At 44.6% G+C, this 24551-nt stretch overlaps 1 protein-coding gene across 1 annotated transcript in view; it reads left to right on the top strand.

The window, feature by feature from the left end:
* The window catches only part of Ptprm (protein tyrosine phosphatase receptor type M), a 968046-nt gene that overhangs the window by 775751 nt on the left and 167744 nt on the right, over nt 1-24551 (top strand). The window contains exons 16-20 of the mRNA XM_037210182.1: nt 2487-2638; nt 6443-6517; nt 6707-6733; nt 10680-10691; nt 11399-11589. Of these exons, the coding sequence (XP_037066077.1) occupies nt 2487-2638; nt 6443-6517; nt 6707-6733; nt 10680-10691; nt 11399-11589 (457 nt within the window). The remainder of the gene's footprint in view (nt 1-2486; nt 2639-6442; nt 6518-6706; nt 6734-10679; nt 10692-11398; nt 11590-24551) is intronic.

The following is a 24551-nucleotide window of genomic DNA, read 5'->3' as shown; positions in this document are numbered from 1 at the left end:
CAGATAAAGCACAGAATCAATGAAGGCAAGCTGGCTGAGGACACTGGGAGCTAACTGGGCTTTGAAATGGGTTCATGGGCTTAAAGTACTTGTCTAACAGATATAAGCGTCAATGTGGGTTTCTGACTGGACCTCCATTCAATCTGAGCATCACCTGCGAATCCTTAAAGGGCTTCCTTTGTATTTATAGGTCAGGAATGAAATGTTTAGTGTGGTACTCTGAAATGAATTCATACAGATAAAAATTAGAAAGGAAAAGGTATTTCCAGTACAAGCCTAGCCTTTGTGAGGGCTGCATGTCCCCCATCTGCCACCATCCCCCACCCTGCCAGCAACAATGCAAGAGGTTCCCCGTGAGCTGTTGTTTTTGTAATCTTTTTAGAGGAATTCAAACAGGTAAAGGTAGAGGGGAATCTGGGAAAGTTGACTAGGCCACTCTTTTTAAGTTGAACTAAAGGGGAATGTTGAAGCACTTATCTGCATAAATTAGTCCATAGTAAATCAAAGAAATTCACACCCAACATGAGCATTTTGCTGAGAGTCTCAGTCTCCACTTCAGTGTTCCAGGGGAGACCTGGCCTAAGAATGTTTTCCAGAGGCTGTGGTGTTGGGACAGCAACAATAAAATAGAGCTAAAGTGGCCCCTGCCCAGAGCGTTGATAATGGCAGGCCTAGACGCTGGCTCCCCCACAGTGCAGCTAGCCCGGAAGGGGCTTGCAAAGATAGTCATGTCTGCACATAGAAAGAGAGGGTGCGGGTGCCCAAAGAGGTCAGACTGGCTGGCCTCTTACCCTGCTCATCATTTCTCCCTCCAGGAGACATTGTAGGTGATTTTCACTCATCCGTCTTAAATAAATGTCTTTTGTTCCACTAACTTTTAGCAATTAAAAGGGCAAGTTAATCTTGGGGCTGTTCTTCTTTCAAAGCAGAGAATTAAAAGATGATTATAACTACAGGCAAGAAAGCATTTGGATTATGCATCATTTAGAAACGATAATAAAGATTATCCATATGTCTCCTGTTCCAGCACCCGCAGTTGCATTAGCAATCACCTGACATGGGTGTGGTTGTGACTATGTGGCTCATTTTCAGTTCTGCTATGTCCTAGGTCAATCAGTGTCAGGACAATTGGCTAGAAATCACCGCCATTCTTGTTTTAAATGGTAGTAAGCACTTAGGCAGAGTTTGAATGTTTTCTCTTCTTTTTCCTTTCCTTTAAAAATGTTTTATATTATTTTAAAAAACATACGAAAACAGAACTATATCACTCTCCTCCTCCGCTTTCTTCCCCCAGTCACTGGCATGTCTCTCCATTCTCCAGTTGCTAGCCTTTTTCTTTTCTTCAATTATTATTGTATATACATGTATATGTATGCGCAAATATAGAAATGCAGCCTGCTGTGTTCATTTTGATAGTGTGTATTATGGTTTCAAGGCTGACTATGCTGCACTGGACAAGAAGCTCATCCCTGGAAGAGGCTGATTTCCTCCTAGTATTCATCTGTTGCCTGTAGTTGTCTGTGTATGGCTGGGACCCCAGGAAAATTCCCCTTTTCCATGTTAGCAGTCTGTTGATCCTGCCATTGTTCTGGCCATGTTCATGAGCCATTTCCAGGAGAGACTTCCACAGCAGGCTTGGTCTTCTAACACCTTCAGGGCATCATTTTTCCTATAGTGTTTTGAATTCCATCCTTGTCTGTCTTGGGTACATAATCACTCATGATAAGATCTGCAGAAGTGTGTCTTATCTGCTTTTTTTAATGTCATTTTCCATTGGGCTTTCATATAGGTAGCTGTCACTTTACATAATGGGGATACAAAGGTCTGTATCCCTCCCAGTTCAGGGACTTCATCCCTGTTCAGGGACTTTGTGCATTTCCTTCTGCCAAGGAGAACTTAACCCTGTTGCAAGTTAGGTTGGCTATAGTCCACGTCGTTTCGACACAGAATAATTGCAGTTCACTGAGGTGTAACCCTGTCACAAATTGAGAACTTGTAGTCCGATTTTTCCCTGGCAAATATGTATTAGCATCTACTTTTTGACACTGCATCTCAGACGGTTATTTAATATGAAGCTAGTAACTCTGGGAGCTTAGCAGCTGACAGATGATGACAATCATCTTGGGGTCATTGGTGATCTGGGGTTTACTGTTGTAGACAAAGCTCTGTCTCTGTTGGTGGTTGCTGCTGCTGCTGCTGTTGTTATTGTTGTTGCTGCTGCTGCTGCTGTTGCTGCTGCTCTTGTTGCTACTGTTGTTGTTGCTGCTGTTGCTGCTGCTGTTGTTAAGAGAGGAAGTGGATGTTTTCTATTTCTGTGTGTGCAGCCTGGCAGGATACCTCACACGACATGGATAAGGCATACAAATGAACGCAAGAGTGAATGATTGATGTGGTAGAGGTTATTCCTGAACATGAGTCCGTGTTTGTGCCACAACTCTGTCTTCCATCCGCATGCACGTCTACATGACTGAACTCTTTGTCCCAAGGAAACTGGCCAAGAAGAGGAAGGAGACGATGAGCAGCACCCGGCAGGAGATGACCGTGATGGTGAATTCGATGGACAAGAGCTATGCCGAGCAAGGCACGAACTGTGACGAGGCCTTTTCCTTCATGGACACCCACAACCTGAATGGGAGATGTAAGTGTCCGCACTGCCTGGCTTTGCCTGTGTCTGCTGGGCTACACAGGCTTCCAGTAGCTCTGTGCGATTAAAACCCCAAATCCTCTTACAGCATTCTCACACAGAATGCTTTTTCCAGTCTCTAGGCCTGGAGTTGCTTAGTGAAGGTGTTTTTCTAAAGATACTGGGACCTATGGCAGTGAGCCCAGGGATCCACAGTGACATGTCTTTCAGCCCTTTGAGCTCCGTGACACAAAGGCCCCCCTCTGGCTGAGGCTGCACCTGCGCCCCTCACCCCTTTTGTTGTGGAGATCCCATTTGTGAGCCAGCCAGGTGTGGAACTGCACCCGGGAAGTCTGTTGGGAGACAGGTCATTAACTGGCAGTAACAAGTTAATTGTTTGTTTGTTCAGCCGACAGGTTCTGCCTTTATTATAGGGCAATTAGTGGCAATTAATAAATTAAAAATGTGCTTCAGCGTATCTTAAGCTTCCCATCAGGTGGGCTAACGGTGCCCAACCAATGCCTACCTGTGCTATCACCCGTGATCCCTGGACAGGCAGTATTTTGAGAGATCATCAGTTCAATTGATTATACGAGCTGCAAAACTGGAGCCCTTTCCCATCCCCGATTGTGTTGTCAATGACCGGAGGTAAACCCCACAGTTGGGCCTGATGTCATGGTTCATGGCACACACTCATCAAGTCCAAAGATAGGGTGTCTTTGTGTGAAATCCATACATACAGACCACTGCAGGGTGTCATCAGCACGTGGGCGCAACAGCACAGCTGTGACCAGAGCAGTGCACAGAAAGGCTGGCGGCGGGCCTCACGACTGTGAGAAGCATGGAGATGGGGTTTAGGGGATCACTGGTAGCTGTGGACCGTGTCTGCTGGCCGGCCACCTGACCACACCTCTCGGCTAGCGGATGCTGGGCTGCCAGCCTCTCCTCTCTGAGGACCGTGGTATGCTCACTTGCACCTGCTCAGGAGCCTTGCACGCCTTTTCCACTCACTTAGCTTTCACAGACTGCTCCTTCCGTTTGTAGTGGCTACCATTACCCTACCTTTCCTCCCCCTGTTTATGTATGTGTTCCCTCTGCATCCCCAGCCTGCTAGACTTGCTTGCAGAAGACACTTCTCTGACACACTGGGAGGGCAGCGCTTTTCAGTTTGGGTTCTTGGCCACCAGCCTCTACCCTTCTATGACATTCAGTGGAGGCTGCAGAAACTGGTGTGTTATAATAGAAAACATTTTTAGAAAGATTGTCAATGCTTTTTTTTTTTTTGTAACAGAAGTTACTTTGTTTTTTCACTAAAAAAAAAAAAAAAATACATAGTGTACATAGTTCCAAATTAAAGTACCCAGCCTTTGTTTGTTGTGAATTAAACCTAGGTAAACACACACACACACACACACACACACACACACACACACACACACACACACACAAACCTTTGAGCTCATACAGAGTTGGAATTTGTACAGTAGTGGCCATCCTCTGAGCATCAGTATGTAAGGGGCCACACGGGGCTGGGGGCCACAGCTCGGAGGAGGAAATCTACCTAGCATATATGAAACATGTGAAACCCCCAGAAGACAAAAAAACAATGGAGGAAAGAAGGAAGAGCAAGCTCAGAGATGTTCTCCACGTTCCAGGGTCACCCATCAAGGTTCCAAACTTCTATTCCACAATTAGTTTCTTCAGGAATACATTTTCTTGAAATGACTCACTCCAAGAACAAGAACCGAAATTACTAGTTATAGGATGTTTCAAGTTTGAACCCCAGGGAGAACATCACTTCTGGACAGGAAGTCTAAGTGGGCAGTTAGTTCTGTTAAGGTCTGTGTCTGTAGACAGGCAAGGATGCTGATGAGCATAGGTTTGCCACTAAAGCCTCCCTGTCTGACCCACCGTTTGGAATTCTTTGACCGTCCTCTTCATAAACACAGAAGTTGTCCCCTCTTGCTCAGTTAGCCATGAGAGATCTCTTACAGTTTCCCTGACAGGGATCCCCAGTGGTAAACATTTTTCTAGTATTCTATTCATTCCCTTTCAATAAAAGCTAATAGAGAGCCGGGCGGTGGTGGCGCACGCCTTTAATCCCAGCACTCGGGAGGCAGAGGCAGGCGGATCTCTGTGAGTTCGAGGCCAGCCTGGGCTACCAAGTGAGTCCCAGGAAAGGCGCAAAGCTACACAGAGAAACCCTGTCTCGAAAGAACCAAAAAAAAAAAAAGCTAATAGAGAAGCAATCCCAGGAAAGTTTACAGACACCGGGGCTATAGCATGCACACATGTACACACACACACACACACACATACACACACACACACACACACACACACACACACACAAATATACATATCTGCAAGACATCACTCAAAAAGTTCTAGACGCTGTGGGGTGAGTCCCTTTCTAAAGTGATATAGTAAGAAAAAAAGAGACTGAAGAATTTAAAAGTAAGCCAGAATTCATTTATGGGAGTGGAGAATAATCTGTCCACCACAGAAAATATGAGCTGTGCCTTCTACTTTAATACCCCATAAAAAGGGGAGTATAGAATATGGGGAAAGGAAATGGGCTCAATATGAGTAAACATATTTTAACAAAAGGTGGAAATAAATGTGGTCATTTTGTACCTGCCTTGCACACTTTTACCGAGCATGTAAAAATGGCTGCAGGTGAGAACATGGCCTTGTGCTCTCTCCCTGAGCAGTTTATATGTGGAGGATTTTTTAGTTCCTGTTTTCATCAATTGCTGCTTTTCTGGCAACTTACTGGAATCATGTATAAGTGTGACCCTTGTCTGTTTGGGAGAAACAGCCAGATAAATGACAGGGAGCCCGGATCCCTCCTTCCGTCGTTGGCATAGTTGCCATTTGAAGGTAGGAACACATCATCAAGACAATTACAACCCGAGGAATCACAAGGATCCAGGGCACTGCCCAGGGATAGGATGGTGCAATTGTATATGTATCTCCTTGGGAACCCAGCATCAGATAAACCCCTGAAGTGCTTAGGGGAAGTGTAGGCATGGGCCATTATATTGAACTACCTTGAGCACACATCAGTCATTGCGTTTTAATGAAGTGAGTGTTTTTATATTACAAATCAATTAAGATGTAGAGAAGAGTTAGCATTCAAAATGGCAAATCCCTATCTTCAACGGAATCAGTTAGAGGGTTTGACTTTCCCTCTTAGCAATGGAGACAAAGGGATGGTATGGTGGTTGTGTGTCCTTCAGAGAAATAATCCAAAGAAATAGAAGCTTTTTTCAAGTATTTAAAGACTTAAAAAGCATCATGGGGGAAAAATAGTTTCATTTCCAATATAGCCCAAATCAACTTCATCTTTACAAGCCAAGTTGCAGCAATCCAAATTTTCAAAAGATGAGGAACTGGGGGCAGGGATTTTTAGCAGAGCACCCAAACACCGCTGTTCCCACTGCTCTTCAGAAGCCATGCATTGGCTTGTTCTCACAGTTTTGAGTTGGAAACTTCAGCTCAGAGCAGAAACACAATCACAAAGGCCAAGGTTAGAAGTCCAAGGGACCTCGTGGATTTCCTTATTCAGTATGGTGGCTATCTGTAGGTATTTTCCATTATAGGATGAGAAAAGTCTTGATCTGATCAAGAGAGCTTGTTCCCTAGAAAGGATGAGTAACTACCCAGAGACCACTGAGAATGGTGGTATTTGCCATGTGGACTTCAGTGAATCCCAAACAGTTCTCTGTAGGAGCCGTCTGCCTTCACAGGGAGTGCTTCCCGTGATTCCAAACTGAGCCTGTCTGTGGCCTCTGACCAGCCTCTCTTTATTCACAGCTGTGTCTTCACCATCATCCTTCACGATGAAAACAAATACGCTGAGCACATCGGTGCCGAATTCCTACTACCCAGGTAACAGATTCCCTACCGTCTCCCATCCTCACCACCTTTGGCAGCTCGTGGACGTTTTTTGCTTGATGATATCATAAAGCCAAGGCTTCCTATGGCTTTCCTGGGGAAATTGGGGGACCGTTCATCAATCATTTACTGTTCTTTCTCTTTTTACTTTCTCTGCGTTGCCCTGCTTACGATGTATGACAGACCCATTTGTGCCAACTGCAATTTTAGGTGAGAATAATCCCCTTCCCCCAAGTTTACTTCAGGAGTGACTGAGAAAAATCAGCATCACTCTAGAGGAGACTGGAGTTTTAACTGTGCATGATACCATGGCTAGAAGCGGAGCATGGGGGTGGAATGGGGCCAGGGGCATGGGGCAGGGTGATGTGTCTTCTTCTGACGTCTCTACTGGTAGGAAGGGTTTGCTGCATGTGGGGGTATGGCAATACCAAAAAGGTTTCAGGGAGCAATTCCAGCTCCAGGGCTCTCCCTTTCTGTGTTCAGAATTGAATGTTAGTGCTGGTCCCAGGGGAAGACAAATGACACGTCACCGCTCAGCTGTGTACTTCCAAGAGCTGAATTCTGTCCAATATGACAGTCATAAAAGTGAAAATAGCTTCTCATTATTTTCACTTATCTCTCTAAGCACCGAAATTGCCAGTTTCAAAAAATAGCATTTTCCTAATGACGCCCCCACGTTATGTAGTGTAGTGATCACAGTGGGGTCTAGACCTCCCACCCATCCGCCCAGGGCACCCCTCAGCAACATGTCTGTCACACAGTGGAATTTTAAGGGAACTGATGTTCTGAACAGCGGAATGACAGGCGGGTGCTTTATCATCGTGTGGTTTATTACGTGTCAGATGCCACAAGAAATGAACTGAAATGTTAGCCCAATGGGGCAGAATGCATTTAAAATATGAAATATTCCCAGCAGGGGTTACAGGGGAAGGAAAAAAAGAAGTCCTGCTTGTACAGTTTAAGAAGGGTGAGGAAAAATGACATTACCTGCCTGTGATGAGCAAATAAGCATGGGCTGCTGTGGCATTTGAGACGCATAAGTAACCCAAGTGTGTCCGTCCGGCTGTGTCCTCTTTCTACTACTAACCGTGCGGAAGGGAGCACACCCAAAGTGACTTCCAGGTATAGAAGGGTTCTTGGAGTCAGAGCATCATCCTCCCTTCCACTTCCTCTTCCTGGCTCTCTTCACTAGGCCTCAGTACCCCCAGCCAGGACTCCCCCCTGTGCTTCTCAGTTCTCAAAAGTTGTTAGATTTCCAAGGAGAGGGTAATTTTCACTTCATCCCAGAGTCCTCTGGGCTTAAGCAAGTTGGTTGCCTCCAAAATGAACTAAGATTACGTATGGAACAGAGTATTTGAAGTGAGATTATCCTGAGGTCCAGTACGGCCCCCACACAGGTTTAAGCACCAACCATAAAGGGGGACGATCTGCTTTATCCTTCTCACAGGTGAGGGACACAGTCTCACTTCATGCACACTGACATTCTGATCTCCAGGCAGAGACATTTGTGAAGTCACTGGGTAGGCGAAGGTTGTGATGTCTTTGTGTTGCTGTGGCATTCACACCCCAGGTTTCTCTGTGGATGTTCTGATCCTGAAGGAACTGTGGGTAGGGAGGGCTGAGACATGCATTGTCAAAGGGAGAAATACATTCAGATTTCACAGCAGGGTTAAGATAAGCTTATTAAACAAAGATCATTTCTCCAAAGGCACTGCCTTATTATTAGGAACATTAATGACATCCTTTGAAGCTGGCTAGGCTTCTTTTCTGAGATAGTATGACTGGACAGTCAATTCAAGTTTCAAAATGGTGTGAAAAAAATAAGTCCGCCAAATGCACAAGTCACCATTTCCTGGTATAATCTGTGTAGCAGAAACCAGAGGAATAAGTGACAGTACATTGGAAACCATGGTAGAGTCCTGTGATCTGGTGCACTGTGCATCTGCGTATTGCTGGAATCAGATCAGTGAGGTAGGTTATCCCTGGAAGCCACAGGAAAATGAGCTTTGTGTTTACCCTGGTCCTTTGCAGGGATGGGAGCCATTACAGTTTACATGGAGACAAGGACTGTTTTGTTAGGAGACAGAGTTCAGCACAAATAAAGCTCCAGTGCCTTAATATTTCTTTTTCACTTGCAAAGACCCTGTTCTCATGGAGAATTTAATTATATCTTTGCCTCATTTGCTTACAAAGATGAAAGGATGGATGGATGGATGGATGGATGGATGGATGGATGGATGGATGGATGGAGCCAGATAGATAATAAATGATTAATCCTCCTCCATCTCAAAATACAGCATCCATTCCAAGTAGGTATTTTTCAGCTAATTCATTAATGAATATAGAATTGATTTTTAATTCTCATAAAATCATCAGAAGTGATATTAAGAAACTTTCCTTTCTGATTCTTACATCTAAGACATTTTTAATTTTAGAAAATTGTTGGTAGGTAATTTTTTTAAGTATAGGAAATGGGTCACATGGGATACTGTTTATCAGTAATAAATCATTTCAAGCAGCCAGAGAAAAATGATTGACAGCTCATTTTAGTAGGGTCAGGAATGTCTACCGGGAAAGGTGACCCACTTTCCTGACAGGTATGGTCCAAGATCCCTTAGCTCCCCTTGAACACATCTGTGCTGGACAACAGCTCTTTCTGGGAGGGAGGATGTAGTTGTGTGTAAGTGCTTGAAGAGGTATTCCATTCTAGAGACGAGGCCAAGGTGTCATCGTGCAATGGAGAAATATATACAACATTGGCAGTGACTGTCGCTCTGTGGCCTTAAAACTCTTAAAAGACCCAGGCCGGGGATCAGAGCATCCCTAGGTTGCTGGTACATCCACTTGAAAAGCCTGGGTCCTTTAGGTGGTATTCCATTCAGCCAGAATGAAAGGCAAATTAATTATATTCACTGCTCAAAATATAAAACGAAGAGAACAAGAGAGGCACAGAGGGGAAACTAATTAATGTTCCATTTCTTTTAGTATTTATACAGAACAGAGCTTTCTCCTAGAGAACTAAGAGCCCACTGGGTTGAGTACCTCAGCAGGGGTCCTGCCACCCCGCTGATAACTCTTGGCAGTTGCCAACAAGCAAATCTGAGATGCAAATTTCCAGGGGGCTGTATTGGTGACTATTAAAATGGGAACGTAGACATTGCTAAATTTCAAAGCAAATCCAAATGAAAAACAAAAACAAATCATAAACTCAGCTTACCACCCTTTTTTTTTTTTTATTTCGTTTTTGTGTCTTTAGCCGCCTTGTAGTGATTGGGGTGTCATTTCAGCAACAGCGACATAGCTCCACACCTGTGTGCCACCCTTCATACCATGCATCCCCAGGGGCTTTGCCATGCAGACAGAGCAGGGTTGCAGGACAGGCCCAGCTCACCAAGTTCCTCAAGACTGAGCCTTTCAGTAGAACAGTAACAAAAATCATTAGCGACCACTATGGCTGAAATACCTGTGAATGCAGAATCTGGAATTCCCATCCTTTCTCATCTGTTTTTATTATTTATACATGAAATTGATTTGATATCTCCCTTTAAATGGTTTTTAGCATTGTGATTTCATAAAAAAAAAAAAAAAAAAAAATCTTCCCAGTTCATGGAACTACTAAAGGGATTCGGCGTTTTAAAGAGTTAACCCATAGAAGATGAAATTCATAATTGAATAGCCTTAATTGAACACATGTGCCTCAAATATTTTAATAGATAATATTTCTGCAGTTTATTAATCTAATTTGCTAGTCATTGCTCATTAAAGCAGAGCCTCTTTAGGCTTGTTTGGCCAAATTTTGACATTAATTTTCTAGTACAATTTGATTGGCTTTGTTCAAGAAATTTAAATGACAAATGAATTAAATACAAATAGCCTTTATTTAGTTATTTCTTGGTTCATGGGGGATGAAAAGCAATTACACACTAATTTTAACCTCCTTTTTTTGTTGAGTGCTTAACTGAAAACAACTCCATCCTACCATGATGGGAGGGTTAAGGCTTTGCCGCCCTCTGATCACCTCTCAGTAGACAGTTTCCCTGAAGACTGACAGACAGCACCCAGTAGAAGTGCCTGTAGTGATCTGCACAGTACTGTTGCTTATGTCCTGTTTCCTTTTTCTCCTCCTCTTTCCTCCTGATATGTATCCGCTTTAAAGTGCCAATCAATGGTAAGTTCCCCAAACTCGCCCCTTGGAGAAGCTGCGGAGGGAGCGTGGGGGGGTGTGTCTTACCGTAGACTTGACGGAGCCAGTGTGCCACCCTGTGCTGGCCTGCATGTTTGCTGTCATAGAACGTTCCGTGTGTGACGCGTTGGCCCACGGTGTTTTCGTTGAGCTTCCGGATCCCAGAGCATGCAAAGTGACTCATCCCAACATTCCCAGTACAAGTTCCCTCTTAGTGTTCCTCTCTCCTTTGATTTCCTGTACCCAGTGCCCATCCATCCGCATTGCTAGCTTTATATGCCAAACCATTTTGTGCACTTTTCTTTTGCTCACAGAACATTTGTAGAGTTTATTTACTCCATTACACAAATTAATTCGCTGACATTTGGATGTGGACAAGCCTGGTTTGGCGCCAGGTCTTGATGAAGTTTCGGATTGAAACTTTTTACCAATTTTACCACTGAAACGCCGGAAGGCTCCTGTCAATGAGCTTTGCAGAAGCAATATCTCGTTTGGACTGCTTTGTAAGAGCAAAGATTCCCACCTCATTCCTAGCAGTATTGCCAATCCCATTTAAACCTACGAACGTGCAACGTTTGATTTCTGGCTGAGCCGTCCTCGAGTGGAGGGATGTCATCAGCCAGCTTGTTAGCATTCTGTGGTCCTGACTCAGCCTGATGGTTCACGCTTCTTTTCTCCATCTTCCTTTCTAGATGAGACCCACACAATGGCCAGCGACACCAGCAGCAGCCTAGTTCAGTCCCATACATACAAGAAGCGCGAGGCTACTGACGTGCCTTACCAGACTGGACAGCTTCACCCGGCCATCCGTGTGGCAGACCTCCTCCAACACATCACTCAGATGAAGTGTGCTGAGGGCTATGGCTTCAAGGAGGAGTATGAGGTGAGCCTGGGCTAGGTGATGCCTGGCAACATATTAAACAAGCTGCATGGATCCCAGAGATGCCAGACGAGGCCCAGACGCGGCATCTACTGGTGTTTTCCCAGGTGCTGGTGAGACTTACTACCAAGTTCATATGTGTTCAGCAGGAAAGGAAAAACATTTCCCTTTTACTTCCTGGTATAGAAACATGTGTTGGCCATAGGCTGTCGTTCCCCTCCTCCTGCTCAGCCATTTTCCTAAAACTAAGTTCAGTGTTAAATCCCAATTCTGAAGCTGTCTCAGGAATCGAGTCCTCACTTAGAGCCACTATAGATCCACCAGTGAAGTGACACTGTGAAGAGTCAATGGAAAGGGGCTGGCGGTTGTCACAGCTCTAGCTGCTCCCAGAGTGCACGCTGCTGTCATGGGCGCCCCAGGGGACACCTGCCAGGGCCTTTTCTGGGACCATAACATCTTCCTACCATACATAAAATGCAGGATTCTCCTCTTCCTCAGCTTTAGCATCAGCAAATTCTGCTAGAATCTCATTCTCCAACTGGAGGGAGCATTCTGACTTTGAGAACTTTAACTCAAAGTAGCACACTCCCCATTGAGCATGTGTGCAGGTGTGCTGTGCAGGTGTGCTGTGCAGGTGTGCTGTGCAGGTGTGCTGTGCAGGTGTGGTGGAAGAAATAGGAAGATTGGGTTGATTTGTTTGTTTGTTTTGTTTTTTGAGACAGGGTTTCTCTGTGTAGTTTTGTGCCTGTCCTGGAGCTTGCTCTGTAGACCAAGCTGGCCTCGAACTCACAGAGATCCGCCTGGCTCTGCCTCCCAAGAGTGTGTGCAGGTGTACTGTGCAGGTGTACGCCACCACCACCCAGCTGCTTCTTTATGTTAGTAGAATAAGCTTGGGGTCATTTTTGAAGAGCATGACTTCTCGCAATAGAAATAGAAGTATGCAGGAGTGTATTTCTAAACTTTGGGATAGTCTTTGAATCAATCCCTTGTCTGTAGAATCAGCTCACATTTTGGAACCATCTAATCTGGAACCAGAGTATTTTTTTTTCTTTGTTAATTGTATCCTGACTTGTTATATTGTAGTTTTAACAGTGCTTACCCATAGTGCCCAAACAGAGGTGGTCTCTAGTCTGTCTCCATGTTGCTAGCTTTAAGACCCTCGGGTTCTGGCTGAATAACTTGGTGGAAAACAAAACACTGCAGTTTCATAGACTGCTTCATCCAAGTCCCAGCCTCCACTGTTAGCAATTGTGAAGCATTTTATGAGTCAAGTGGTGTGCACCACACACTGGAAATGTGGGAAAGAATAGCGGTAAATGGATATAAGCAGACTTTATAAAAGTTGGTGCCAACTTTTGGAGGAGATAATGCACGGGATTAATGATTTCATGCTTTGCTTTTTTTAAAATTAAGAAAACATTTTCATACAATATATTCTGATCATGCTTTTCCCTCTCCTGGCGGTTCTCAGATCCTCCCCACCCCATCACCCACCCAACTCTGTGCCCTTTCTCTCTTTCTTAAAAAAAAAAAATAAGCAAAAACAAGAAACATACACACACAAAAATGGAAAGCAAAATCTATCAGCAAAAGAACAATAAGATAAAAATTGTCCAAACAAAACAATATGAGAAAGAAACACCATTGAGTTTGTATTGACCAACTATTACTGGGCATGGGGTTAATATATCCAGTGAGATGCCACTGGAGAAAACTAGGTTTTCCTTTGTAAGCAGTGTCAGTCACAGACAACTTCTTGCTTAGGAGTGGGAGCCCATGTCTACATCCCCTTGCAGCCCCGGGACCCCAACTGGCTTGGACCTGTGTAGGCCCTGTGCATGCTGTCACAGTCTCTGTGGATTCATACGTATCTGGAAGATATGGTTTCCTTCCTGTCATCCGTCCCCTCGGGACTTCCAATCTCCCCACCTCCTCTTCTGCATAGCTCCCCGGTGAAGACATCCGCTTAGCGCCGAATGCTCCAGAGTTGTCCAGCTGTGGGTCTGTGTGTTAGTTCCCTTCTACTGGAGGTTCTCTGTTGCTGGCTGAGCCAGGCACTTAAGTGTGAGTATAGCAGAATGTCATTAAGGGTCATTGTGTTATTATGTTTTTGTGGCAGCATGTTCGTGTTTGTTTTTCTTCTAGGCCCATGGTCTATGCAGTCTCAGGTTCTTGGCTACTCTGACAGGGTCAGAGGTGGGTTTCATTGCGTGGAGTGGGCCTTGAATCCAGAGAGACAGTAGCTGGTTACTTCTACAACCTTGGAACTAGTGTTAGAGTGTTATAACCATCAGTTGCCTATGCGTGTCAAGCAGTGCTCTGTGTCTCACTCTTGGCCACTCACGGTTCTTCACTTTGGACCCAGTGCTGCTTAGCCTTAGGCTGAGCTCTCTGTCCAGCTTGATTATCGAGACCCACCGCACATGGCACCAATAGCAGCTGAGGCACAGCTGCTCTTAAGCATAGACCCGTCGTCCAAAGCAGACATAGACCTGCTGTGCCCAGCCAAGCAGTCGCCACCTGGTCTGGTGCCAGCAATCTGAGATCAGAAGCCTGCAAAGCCACAGGAACCAATCTCAACTGTGTCCCTGGAGTTTTGTTTCATTCCAGAACACTTTCAGATGAAGCTCCACATTTCAGCAGCCCTGAAATTCTCAGCTTTACCCTTAGCGGTTCAATGTATAATTCAGTGAAATTGACAGCCTTTGCATATTGCTTCATGCACTTTTAAAGGGTAGCTTAGGAATTAATAGGATTAAGAGTAAGACTTCCAAAAGCATTAATATCTTATGAAAGACAAAATTAGGTTATTGAGAAAATATAAGCCTAATGAATAGAGATGATGTCTTAGTTCTAGCCAATTCTCTGCATGCAGATATTGCTCAAATGTTTATTAAAGATGTTAATGTCAAAGAGATTAGTTATAGGCTCAAATAACAATTCATAAAATAGCTGAGTCCAATTTTTCATGGACTATTTAAAAATACCTACCTTGTGACTTCTGTAACAAACTATGGGCAATGCATATCTGAATGTATGCAAAATTACTTCCCATTCCAATCTCCTGAAGACATTTGATCTGCAGGTGCAAACTAGGATGTCTTACAGCTCACTTTAAACATTCTCTGATTGACAACTCATTAAGATGTGTTATACCTTAAAATAAAATGCTATTTGTTGATGCATTTAAAAAAAACTTACTTTTTCATGCAACCCATCCAGTGATCATGGAAGATGATTTTAAAGCAAATACTCTGAGTCTCAAATAAATAATAATTTTTTTAAAAAGGAGAAAAGAAAATGTGAAAATATATGAAAAGAAAGCAAAGGGAAAGGAGCTACGGAGCAAATACAAAATGGAAAATTCCATTAGGAATAATCCCATGCCCCAGTACCTCACCCCTTACCCCATCTTTCATTACAGAGCATGCTAGCATTGGTCCGGAGCAATGGTATTGGGTAGATGAACTTATACAGTTTTGCAGGGGGAAATGCCTTCTAAGTATCAGCTCACATGAGGCCTCAGGTCCTGGCCATCCCTCACTTTGTCTCTATCACCCGACTACTTGAGTTTTGTGGCCAAGTCTGTAATGTGAGTAAAACCAAGCTTTAGGAAATTGAGAATCTGCTGAGAAGGACTGCTCTGCGATATTCTTGTTCTGTTTTCCCTAAACCCGGGCAGTCTTCATCCTCGTGCGGATAAGGAACATCTTCAAATGGTGGCTTTTTAAATGCAGTTGCTGTGCTATGTCAACTTGACACAGGCTAGAGTCATCACAGAGAAGGGAACCTCAACTGAGAAAATGCCTCCATAAGATTAGGCTGAGGGCAAGCCTGTGGGACATTTTCTTAAATAGTGATTGATGGGAGAGGGCCCAGCCCATTGTGGGTGGTACCATCCCTCATTGGTGGTCCTGGGTTCTATAAGAAAGCAGACTGAGCAAGCCATGAGGAGTAAGCCAGTAAGCAGCACCCCTCCATGGCCTCTGCATCTGCTCCTGACTCCAGGATCCTGCCCTGTTTGAGTTCTTGGCCTGACTTCCTTTGGTGATGAACTGTGATATGGAAGCATAGCCAAGTTGACCCTTTCCTCCCCAAGTTGCTTTAGGTCATGGCATTTATCATAGCAATAGAGAGCCTGCCCAAGACAGCTAGATTTAGAACTGTGACAGGATTTAGCCCCCTCTCTCATGCCTTGAACTGTGTGTGTTTCCTAAGAATCTTGAGCAAGTTGTCTATCCTTGGCAGCCCTCAGTTTCTTCACCCATAAAATGAAGTTACTCCGATATCAGCCCTATGAGATGTTGTGAAGATTTAGTCACATAATAGATCGTAAGAACTAAAATTCTATCTAGCATACAGTAAACATTCATTTGAAGTATTAGTGAGGTTAAGAAAAAATAACTTTAGTAACAAGATCCAAGAGAAATTTACATTGTGTTCTTTATACAGAAATTGTATTATAGTAGGGTTTGAGCCCATCTCTGTCATATTCTTTTAACATTTTTGTTGGCATATTTTCATTTGCATAGTGGTGCAAGATATTTTCATTCAAATATATCTGTGCATTGACCATATTTGCCCCCTGTGCCCTTTTCTTTATCTCTCCTCTACCTCTCACTCATTCCTTTCATTTTTCCAGATGGTCATGTTTCTATGTTCAAATATTATACACATATATGTGTGTATATATGCATATATAGGATCCACACATAAAAGACAAGAGCTACTTGTGTTTCAGAGTCTGGCTTATTTCACTTATCACAGTGATCTCCAGTTCTATCCTGGCATTTTCCTATAATTTCATTCTTCTCCATGACTTAATAAAACTTCTAGGTACACACACCACGTTTTTATCTAGTCACTTGTTGGTGAACACCTAGGCTGCACCTTTCACTCAGCTGTCATGAATGGTACAGCAATAAACATGGATGTGCAGGATCCCTGTAGTGTGCTGGCTTTGAGTCACCCGGCATAGTCTCAGGAGTGAGGTGATGTAGCTGGATTATATTGGTGATTCTACTTTTAGTTTTTTGAGATACCTTCATACAGATTTCCACAGCGGCCAAACTGATTTGCATACCACTGTTCAAGAGTTTCCTTTCCCAGAATCCTCACCAGCACATTCTCATCTGTTTCTTAGTGACGGCCATTCTGCTGTGGTGAAATGAAACCTCTATACAGTTCTTTTTCTCTTGTTTTCTTTTTGAGATTATTGTATAACTGCATCCTTTCCTCCCATCAAACTCTCTCATACATCCCTCCTTGCTCTCTTTCAAATTCATGGTCTCTTTTTCTCATTAATTTTTGTTACGTGCACATAATATATAATATATATATACTAATATATATTATTATACATAATATATATTATACATGCAGATAGAGTCATAAATATAGCCTGCCTAGTCTGTATAATGTTCTCATATATGTGTTTTCAGGGCTCTCCACTAGGTATCAGATCACTCACTGGCATGCTCTTCCCTGGGAAGACTGTTTCTCCCACTCTCAGCGTTCTTTGGTTGCCTGTAGGTCTTTGTGTAGGGTTGATTGAGACCTAATGGGCTTCCCCCCCCAACTCCCGCCATCTACTTTAGCACATCTGTTGGTGTTGTCCTTGTTCAACTCACGTTCGAGCTGTCCTGTTTGTGAGACCATGGGTGTAGTTCCTGACATTACTCCAGGCACAAGCCCACCACTATCTCTCTGATGCTCTGGCTTTTCCAATTGCTTCCCCTTCTTCTACAATGTTACCCGAGTTTCCTACATGAGAGATATAGTGTAAATGTATCCACTGAGAATGGGCTCCACAACTTGATGTGTCAACTAGCTATGGAAACCTCACTATACCATGATCATCTCTGTCACCTCTTGCATTTAAAAGTCAGAGAACAGAGTAAACCAGGACTTGGAGCACCGAGACAGAATAAGGTACTTTGCAGAAAGGTGGCAATATGTTTTGCTAAATCTATACAGCTAGATGACTTCCTTACCCCTTATCCATATTTCCTACTAAATCATAACTTGAAAATAAAAAGTTGTGGGATCGATTCTATGGATGAAGACTGTAAAATCCAAGAACATATTTTAAAATACATGCTACACCTCTTATTGCTAAAATAATGTTTTTTGTTTTTTGTTTTTTGTTTTTTGTTTTGTTTTTTTTTTTTTTTTTTTTTTGGTTTTTCGAGACAGGGTTTCTCTGTGTAGCTTTGCGCCTTTCCTGGAACTCACTTGGTAGCCCAGGCTGGCCTCGAACTCACGGAGATCTGCCTGCCTCTGCCTCCCAAGTGCTGGGATTAAAGGCGTGCGCCACCACCGCCCGGCTAAAATAATGTTTTTATGTCCAAGAAAAATACTAAGTAATGATATTGATTATAGACTATAGAACTCTCGTCTGAAAGAAAAGCAGGGAACAAGGGAGAGAGGGAAGGGAAAAATAGATGAAGGGTCACATTACTATCTTCAGCAAAGTAAGATTTCAGGGAGTTTAATGTGATAAGTTATTCACTGCCAGGGATGCACAGGGGAACACTGCATTGCCCCCCACCCTCTGTAAATTCAGTGTGGTGACAGAGCTGGGGTATAACAGCTGCAGATCTAGTAGAAAAGTACATGACCCAGACAAATATTCAGGGGCCTATGAAGAACTTGGGGACACCTGAGCCAACCTGGGACAAGAGCGACTCATCTCTAAAGCAAAATGGGAGTTTCCCCAAGGAGGTGAAAGAGAGACATTCCATATAGACACAAAGCAAGAGAACAGACATGTTCTGGAGACATGCCTGAGTCATAGTAGGTGTTAAAGGATAAGAGATCTGAGGGTTACGATGAGAAACATCTAATGGGTCATACTATGTGAGAAGTTTAAATGTCATGTTGTTTTGGAAGTGGGGAGAAGCAAAGAACACTTCAGAAAGTAGGGCTATCCCTCCTGTGTGGAGATGGACACCTATGTCGTATAAGCAGTTTGGTTTTTAAGTTATGTCTCTGAGACACACAGAAATAACTAGAACTCCAAAAAGCAAATGAGAAAAAGGAAAAGGTTATTTGCCAAGGAAGTATTCCAAATGTTCTGGAATGTTTGGCCTCCAAACCTACTGGAGCATAGACGGCCTTTCATACCGAAGCATCTCCAGGGACAAAAGGTTGAGAATCCTCAGCTACTGCCCTGAAGTGCTATGCTCAGGCATTTGGTCTGTCTGCTTTTGTCCAATCCACAAGGAAAACTCAGTTGCGTGCTTTGTTCAAGATTCTCGGAACGGTGGGTTTTCCCCTGCTCCTCTGTTCTAGCCAATTCTCTGTGCTTTCCAAGTCAGCCATGTCTGAGAATTGCCCGAAACCCAGGGAGGCTTCATTAGCAATCAAGTAGCCCACAGAAATGTGTCCAAACAAAAGGGAAACGTGCTGTGGGGAAGGGGACACAGAGCCATTCTCCATGCAGGTTCTGTATTTGATTTTTGTTCTAACAAGAAAGTCATGTGGCACATCTCACCAGGGAGATATGATAATTTGACTCAAAAGAAACTCAGACATGAATCACAGTGAAGAAACGAGCTTGCAAGCTTGGACAGAAGATGGTAGATTATCAACAGCAATTGGCTCAAACCTCAGGAGAAAGGCCTCTGGGAAGGGCAGGTTTGCTTATGTTGCCAAGAGAAATAACCAGATTCTTTCTTCAGAAAGCAAAGGCCAATCCATGCAGACCCCCAGAGCGAAGCCTGTAGAGTTCCCAGAAATGGAGAAAGGGCATGATTGCACTCCGGGGGGATGTTGTGGGGCTCACCTACCCAGCTCTGAAGACCTAGTGGTCTCTAGTTACCTGGACTTGCAAGGGAAGTGTGTCATGGCCCTGAAGCTCCGCCTTGACCACGTGGCCCCTGTGGGTGTGCTTGGTCACTCACCCTCTGTGACCCAACACTGAGAGTAACAGGGTGCTCAGTACTATGTTGGGAACAAAGCAGGCATGGCCCTGTGCAGTCAGAGGTTGGCCTGCTGGCCCTGGGCAGTCAGAGGGTGGCCTGCTGGCCCTGGGCAGTCAGAGGGTGGCCTGCTCTCCCTCTGTGCTTCCCCAAGCAGAAAGACAGTGACCTTCCATAGGCAAGCAACATACTATTCTCAAAGAGTATACACTGATGAATCTGTACAATTTAGATGAAAAAAAAAATACCCCTTCCAAACGGGACGTCCTGGGATGCACAGTTAATAGTTTCACTCTGAGACAAGGAAGTTTATTTTCATATTGCTAGAACTCAAACTTAGGAGAAGCATAAATAATTCTTTGCACCTTATTCTTCAAAATAGTGTGTTGATACATCTCACTGTATTTAGGAAAACATTGGTATATCCCACTTATTTTCCTCATACGTCTCTCTCCAGGGTACAAACTCTGGTTGTTAATTTAATTTAATTTAATTTAATCTAATTGAACATGGAGATTGTTGGGGTTTTTTTTCGTCAGTTTGAAGTGGGGGAGTAGAAAACAGCATGTCAAATTCTCCAAGCCTAAGTAGAAGAAATGATAAAAATTTCTCTCTGAAATTTTGAGATTGCCTCCAGCTCTTTGGCTAAGTTAGTTATATGTGTGTTTGCAGATACTGTGTATTTCTAAGGAACTTGGATTTTCTTCAAATGTGCTAGCTATTCTATTTTTAAATATTTGAGTTGTCTCTCTCTCTTTCCCTTTCCCTTTTCCCTATTTTCTAAGTAAAATAGTTACATTTGTTAAATACAAGCACGATATTTTACATGATGACCTGGCAGCCTAAGGAAGAATTATCACTGAATGTCTCCCTACCTAACCTATGCCTGAGTTTTCTTTGCTTGGCTCCCCACTTAGAAAAGTCAGCAGATCACCACTCAACCTCTGATCTCTGCAGAGATAAAGCCTAACTTCTCACCTCCAGATGCCCCAAGCTGCAGGGGGATGGGGGCGGGGGAAGGTCCCTGGGTCCTCAGAAGGCCCAGCACCAGACACCTGGCTCTGGTCCCTTGGGTTGACCTTCAAGGTGAAGTTCAGGCAGCTCCTTTGTTGGGTTCTTGCCCAGACAGGAGCAAGTAGAATGCAAAGCATTGTGTGTGACTCAGATGCTGGAACCCCTTCACTCAGTGACTGTTCACCATCCCAAGTGGGAGTGCCTGCTGTCCCCTCCAGCCCACACACTTCTCAGATGGGCCTTTCAGTTCCCATTTCATGTTCCCCGGCGCCAGCTGAGTCCATTAATGGCCACAATCAGAACAGGTTATTCTCTGTCCCACAGGATCCTAACCGCACAAAACAAAACCATTGAAAGCTGGGGATGGGGCGTGGGGACAGGGGTTGCTGGCAGACCCGGTAGGTACTTCAGGAGTGGCAACAGCTGCGCCCAGCGCCAGAAGCGGCCAAGTGATTTTTTTTGACAAGTTCTGTTCTTTAATGACTGTGTTGATGGAGAGCCAGGTCCGTAAGGAAATGATAACAATTTCCCTCTGAAATTTTGAGATTGCCTCCAGCTCTTTGGGCAAGTTAGTTGTGTGTGTGTTTGCAGATACTGTCTTACTGGATTTAAAAAAAGGAAGGAAGGAAGGAAGGAAGGAAGGAAGGAAGGAAGGAAGGAAGGAAGGAAGGAAGGAAGGAAGGAAGGAAGGAAGGAAGGGAGGAGGGAGAGAGAGAGAGAGAGAGAGAGAGAGAGAGAGAGAGAGAGAGAGAGAGAGAGAAAAGAAATCTGTTTTCTGCTTCCTGCTTGTGAATTGCTTTGTGAGTGCTCAGCTGTTCCATTTGCTATGTCTGGCTGCTGCCACACTTCCCTGCTGTGATGGTAATGGACTCTTATCCTTCTAGAACATAAGCCCAAATATTTTCTGCTATTAAAAAGAAATCTACATTTTTTCCATGTTATGTGTCTGTATTGAGTTGTGTGTGTATATGTGTGTATGCTTGCGTGCATGTGTCTGTGGGTGTGTGCCTTCACACATGTGTATGTGTGGATGTGTGTGTGCATGTGTGCACATGGAAGGCCAGAGGAGGACGTTTGGAATCCTCCTCTATCACTCTTAACCTTACTCCTTTGGGACAGGGTCTCCCACCAAACCTGGAAGGAGGCTGGCAGCCAGCCGCCCTCGGTGATCCTCCTCTCTCCACCCCCAACATGGCTGGGGTGACAGGTGTGTGCACAGCCACGCTTTGCTTGTTATGTGGGCCCTCAGGACTTGAACTCAGATCCTCATGCTTGCTCAGCAAGGGCTCTTACCTACTGAGCCATCTCCTCGGCCCCGTGATTTTTTAAAAGGCAATGGAGGGAAGCAGTTTTAGTGTGTGTACTTTGGTTTTTATCAAGGAGCTGAATGCCAGCAATTGTTTTCTTTATTGATTCTTGTTGTCTTGCTTCCAGAGTCTTAGATTTCAGCTGATTCTACCTCCAGTCCCTTTGGCCCTAACCTCTACTGACGTCATGTAGGAACTCCAGCTTGAGGGAATTAGGTTAGACATTGTTATTTCCTGGGGCTTTGTCCTTGTTCTGATGATAGTTCATGGCAGTTAACATTTTCTCGTTTCTTTGAAGCACTTTTAGGTAGCTGTCTGGTTTCCATTTGGAAGCTGGTTCTTAGAGTTTTCTTTATCTCACCTGAGAGAAGTTAAGCGATTTTCCTACTTGTTAACATGCTTTTAGCGTCAGATGCCATTAGCCACAAGTATTTTCACAGGGGCCATGGCCCCGGAGGGGTTGTCAGCGTGCCTGGGCCCAGCGTCTGTTAGACATCATGTCTCTCTTGCATCCTTTGTGCCTTTGATTAACTTGATGGTGTCACCACACACTCACAAGGTCGCGGCTGCCTGGCCCCGCTCTCCCCGCACACCAGCAGGTCACAAGTCCCAGAAGCTTTGCTCCTAACCATTTTTCAGTCTGTCTCCTCCTCCTCCTCCTCCTCCTCCTCATCCCACAGCCTATCCCTCATGACTTAAGTGGGTGGTAGGGTCCCCCCCCCTTTGTACCCTACATTTGTTCTCTCCTCTGCACATCTATCTCTTGCCCTGTGGCCAGTTTTTCGTTGTAAGACATTTATGGCCTTACACTTGACTAATGTTCGAAAACCTATTGGCTCTTTCAAAAACAAGGAGGCAGTGTAGCGTCCTCGGCCCCTCTAGATGGGCTTCCGGCTCTTGCTTTGGGCTTTGGTTTCAGCCTCAGCTGCTGCTCACCAGTTTTCTTTGCTCAGTCCTGCTTTTCCTCCCATCCCAGCACACCTCGGACTCTGGACTGGGCTCCATGTGTGGCCTCTGCAGCGAGTGACCTCCAGGACCTTTACTCAACAGATCCCTTCAGACCTAGCTTGGTGAGCCCCATCCCAGGCCTTCCTGGTCTCCCCATCAGAGATGACAGTTCCTCCACAATCCCAAGCTCTGTATTTTAACAGTAGTAAACAGTATAGTAACTGGTAACACAATATACTATGTGTTACTTGATTTATTCTATAGATATATAAGTATGAAATACTTTTCTGCTTGATTAATTGATTTCTATGTATTTAAACATATATACTTTATGTAGGGGAAAATGATAAAGATGGGTATAACTGTCAATCAGTCCCAATTCAGAAACTTCAGAATCTAGAGAGGCATTGATTTGAGGTCTTGCAGTTCAGGGATGCAGGCTCAGATAGCTCTGAACTAAAGGTCCTAAGACGAACAGTAGGGACTTTATGTGGTTCACTGGACATTGAGAAAAGACAGGGGCTATATGAAGGCTAGAAAATACAGGAAGTCTAAACAGATTGGAGACGACCACAAAGCAAGAGTCCATGTGTGTCCTCCAGGCCCAGTGTGAGCTCCCTGCAGATCTGTGCTCAGCAATGCGGGGACCAGAGTTCACAGTCTAGGTGGCCGCTGATGAATGTGAGTCCTGTCTGTTAATGGCCTCCAGGCCCCACTTTGGAATCTCTTTCAGTGTTATTTTGCCTAAAAATTTCCTTTATTTCTCTCAACTATTAAAAAAATACAGACTCAGAGTCTGAGGACTATGGCTCAGTTGTTGGAACGGTTGCCTAACTTGAGATCATTTGAGCTCCAACACCCAGTGAACCAGGTGTTATAACATATGCCCATAACCCAACACCTGGACATGGAAGCAGGAAGATCAGAAATCCAGAACCATCCTTGTCTACATAGAGAGTCCAGGGCCATCCTTGTCTACATAGAGAGTCCAGGGCCATCCTTGTCTACATAGGGAGTCCAGGGCCATCCTTGTCTACATAGGGAGTCCAGGGCCATCCTTGTCTACATAGAGAGTCCAGGGCCATCCTTGTCTACATAGGGAGTCCAGGGCCATCCTTGTCTACATAGGGAGTCCAGGGCCATCCTTGTCTACATAGGGAGTCCAGGGCCATCCTTGTCTACATAGGGAGTCCAGGGCCATCCTTGTCTACATAGGGAGTCCAGGGCCATCCTTGTCTACATAGAGAGTCCAGGGCCATCCTTGTCTACATAGAGGGTCCACTACAGGTGTCAGATATCAGATCCCCACGCCCTGCAAGTGTTATAGCCCTTTCATAGGCCTAGAAATTGGGATTTTTTTTTTTTAACCCTCAGTGGCAGCCAGTATTCCAGCTCTTGGCCCTAAAGACTCGGTACTTCCTGTAACCAGGACCTGCCATTTATTTCCTCTGGTTCTTTGTAGCTTTTTGCCCTTCTTCAGTCTCAGCCATCTCTTGGCAACTCTCTCTCCTTCCCTCCACCCTTCAGCATCCTGCCCTGGCCAGTCAGCCCTTGAACTGCTGCTGCTTTGGCTGTCAAACTGTCAAGCTACTGGCCACGTTCAGAGATGGCTGCCGACCACACAGCGGCGGCGACTACCACTGCCTCTGTCATTACTGTCCCTTCTGTTGCCACAGCCGCTGCTGCTGCTGCTGCTGCTGCTTTCTTCTGGGGACCCATTCAGTCACACAATGCTGCAAAGAGGAATGAGGAGACTCGTCCTCAATGGGACTAC

The sequence above is a fragment of the Peromyscus leucopus genome, chromosome 13, assembly GCF_004664715.2.
Source record: "Peromyscus leucopus breed LL Stock chromosome 13, UCI_PerLeu_2.1, whole genome shotgun sequence".
Classification (NCBI taxonomy): domain Eukaryota; kingdom Metazoa; phylum Chordata; class Mammalia; order Rodentia; family Cricetidae; genus Peromyscus; species Peromyscus leucopus.
This window is presented reverse-complemented; position numbering and strand designations above follow the sequence as displayed.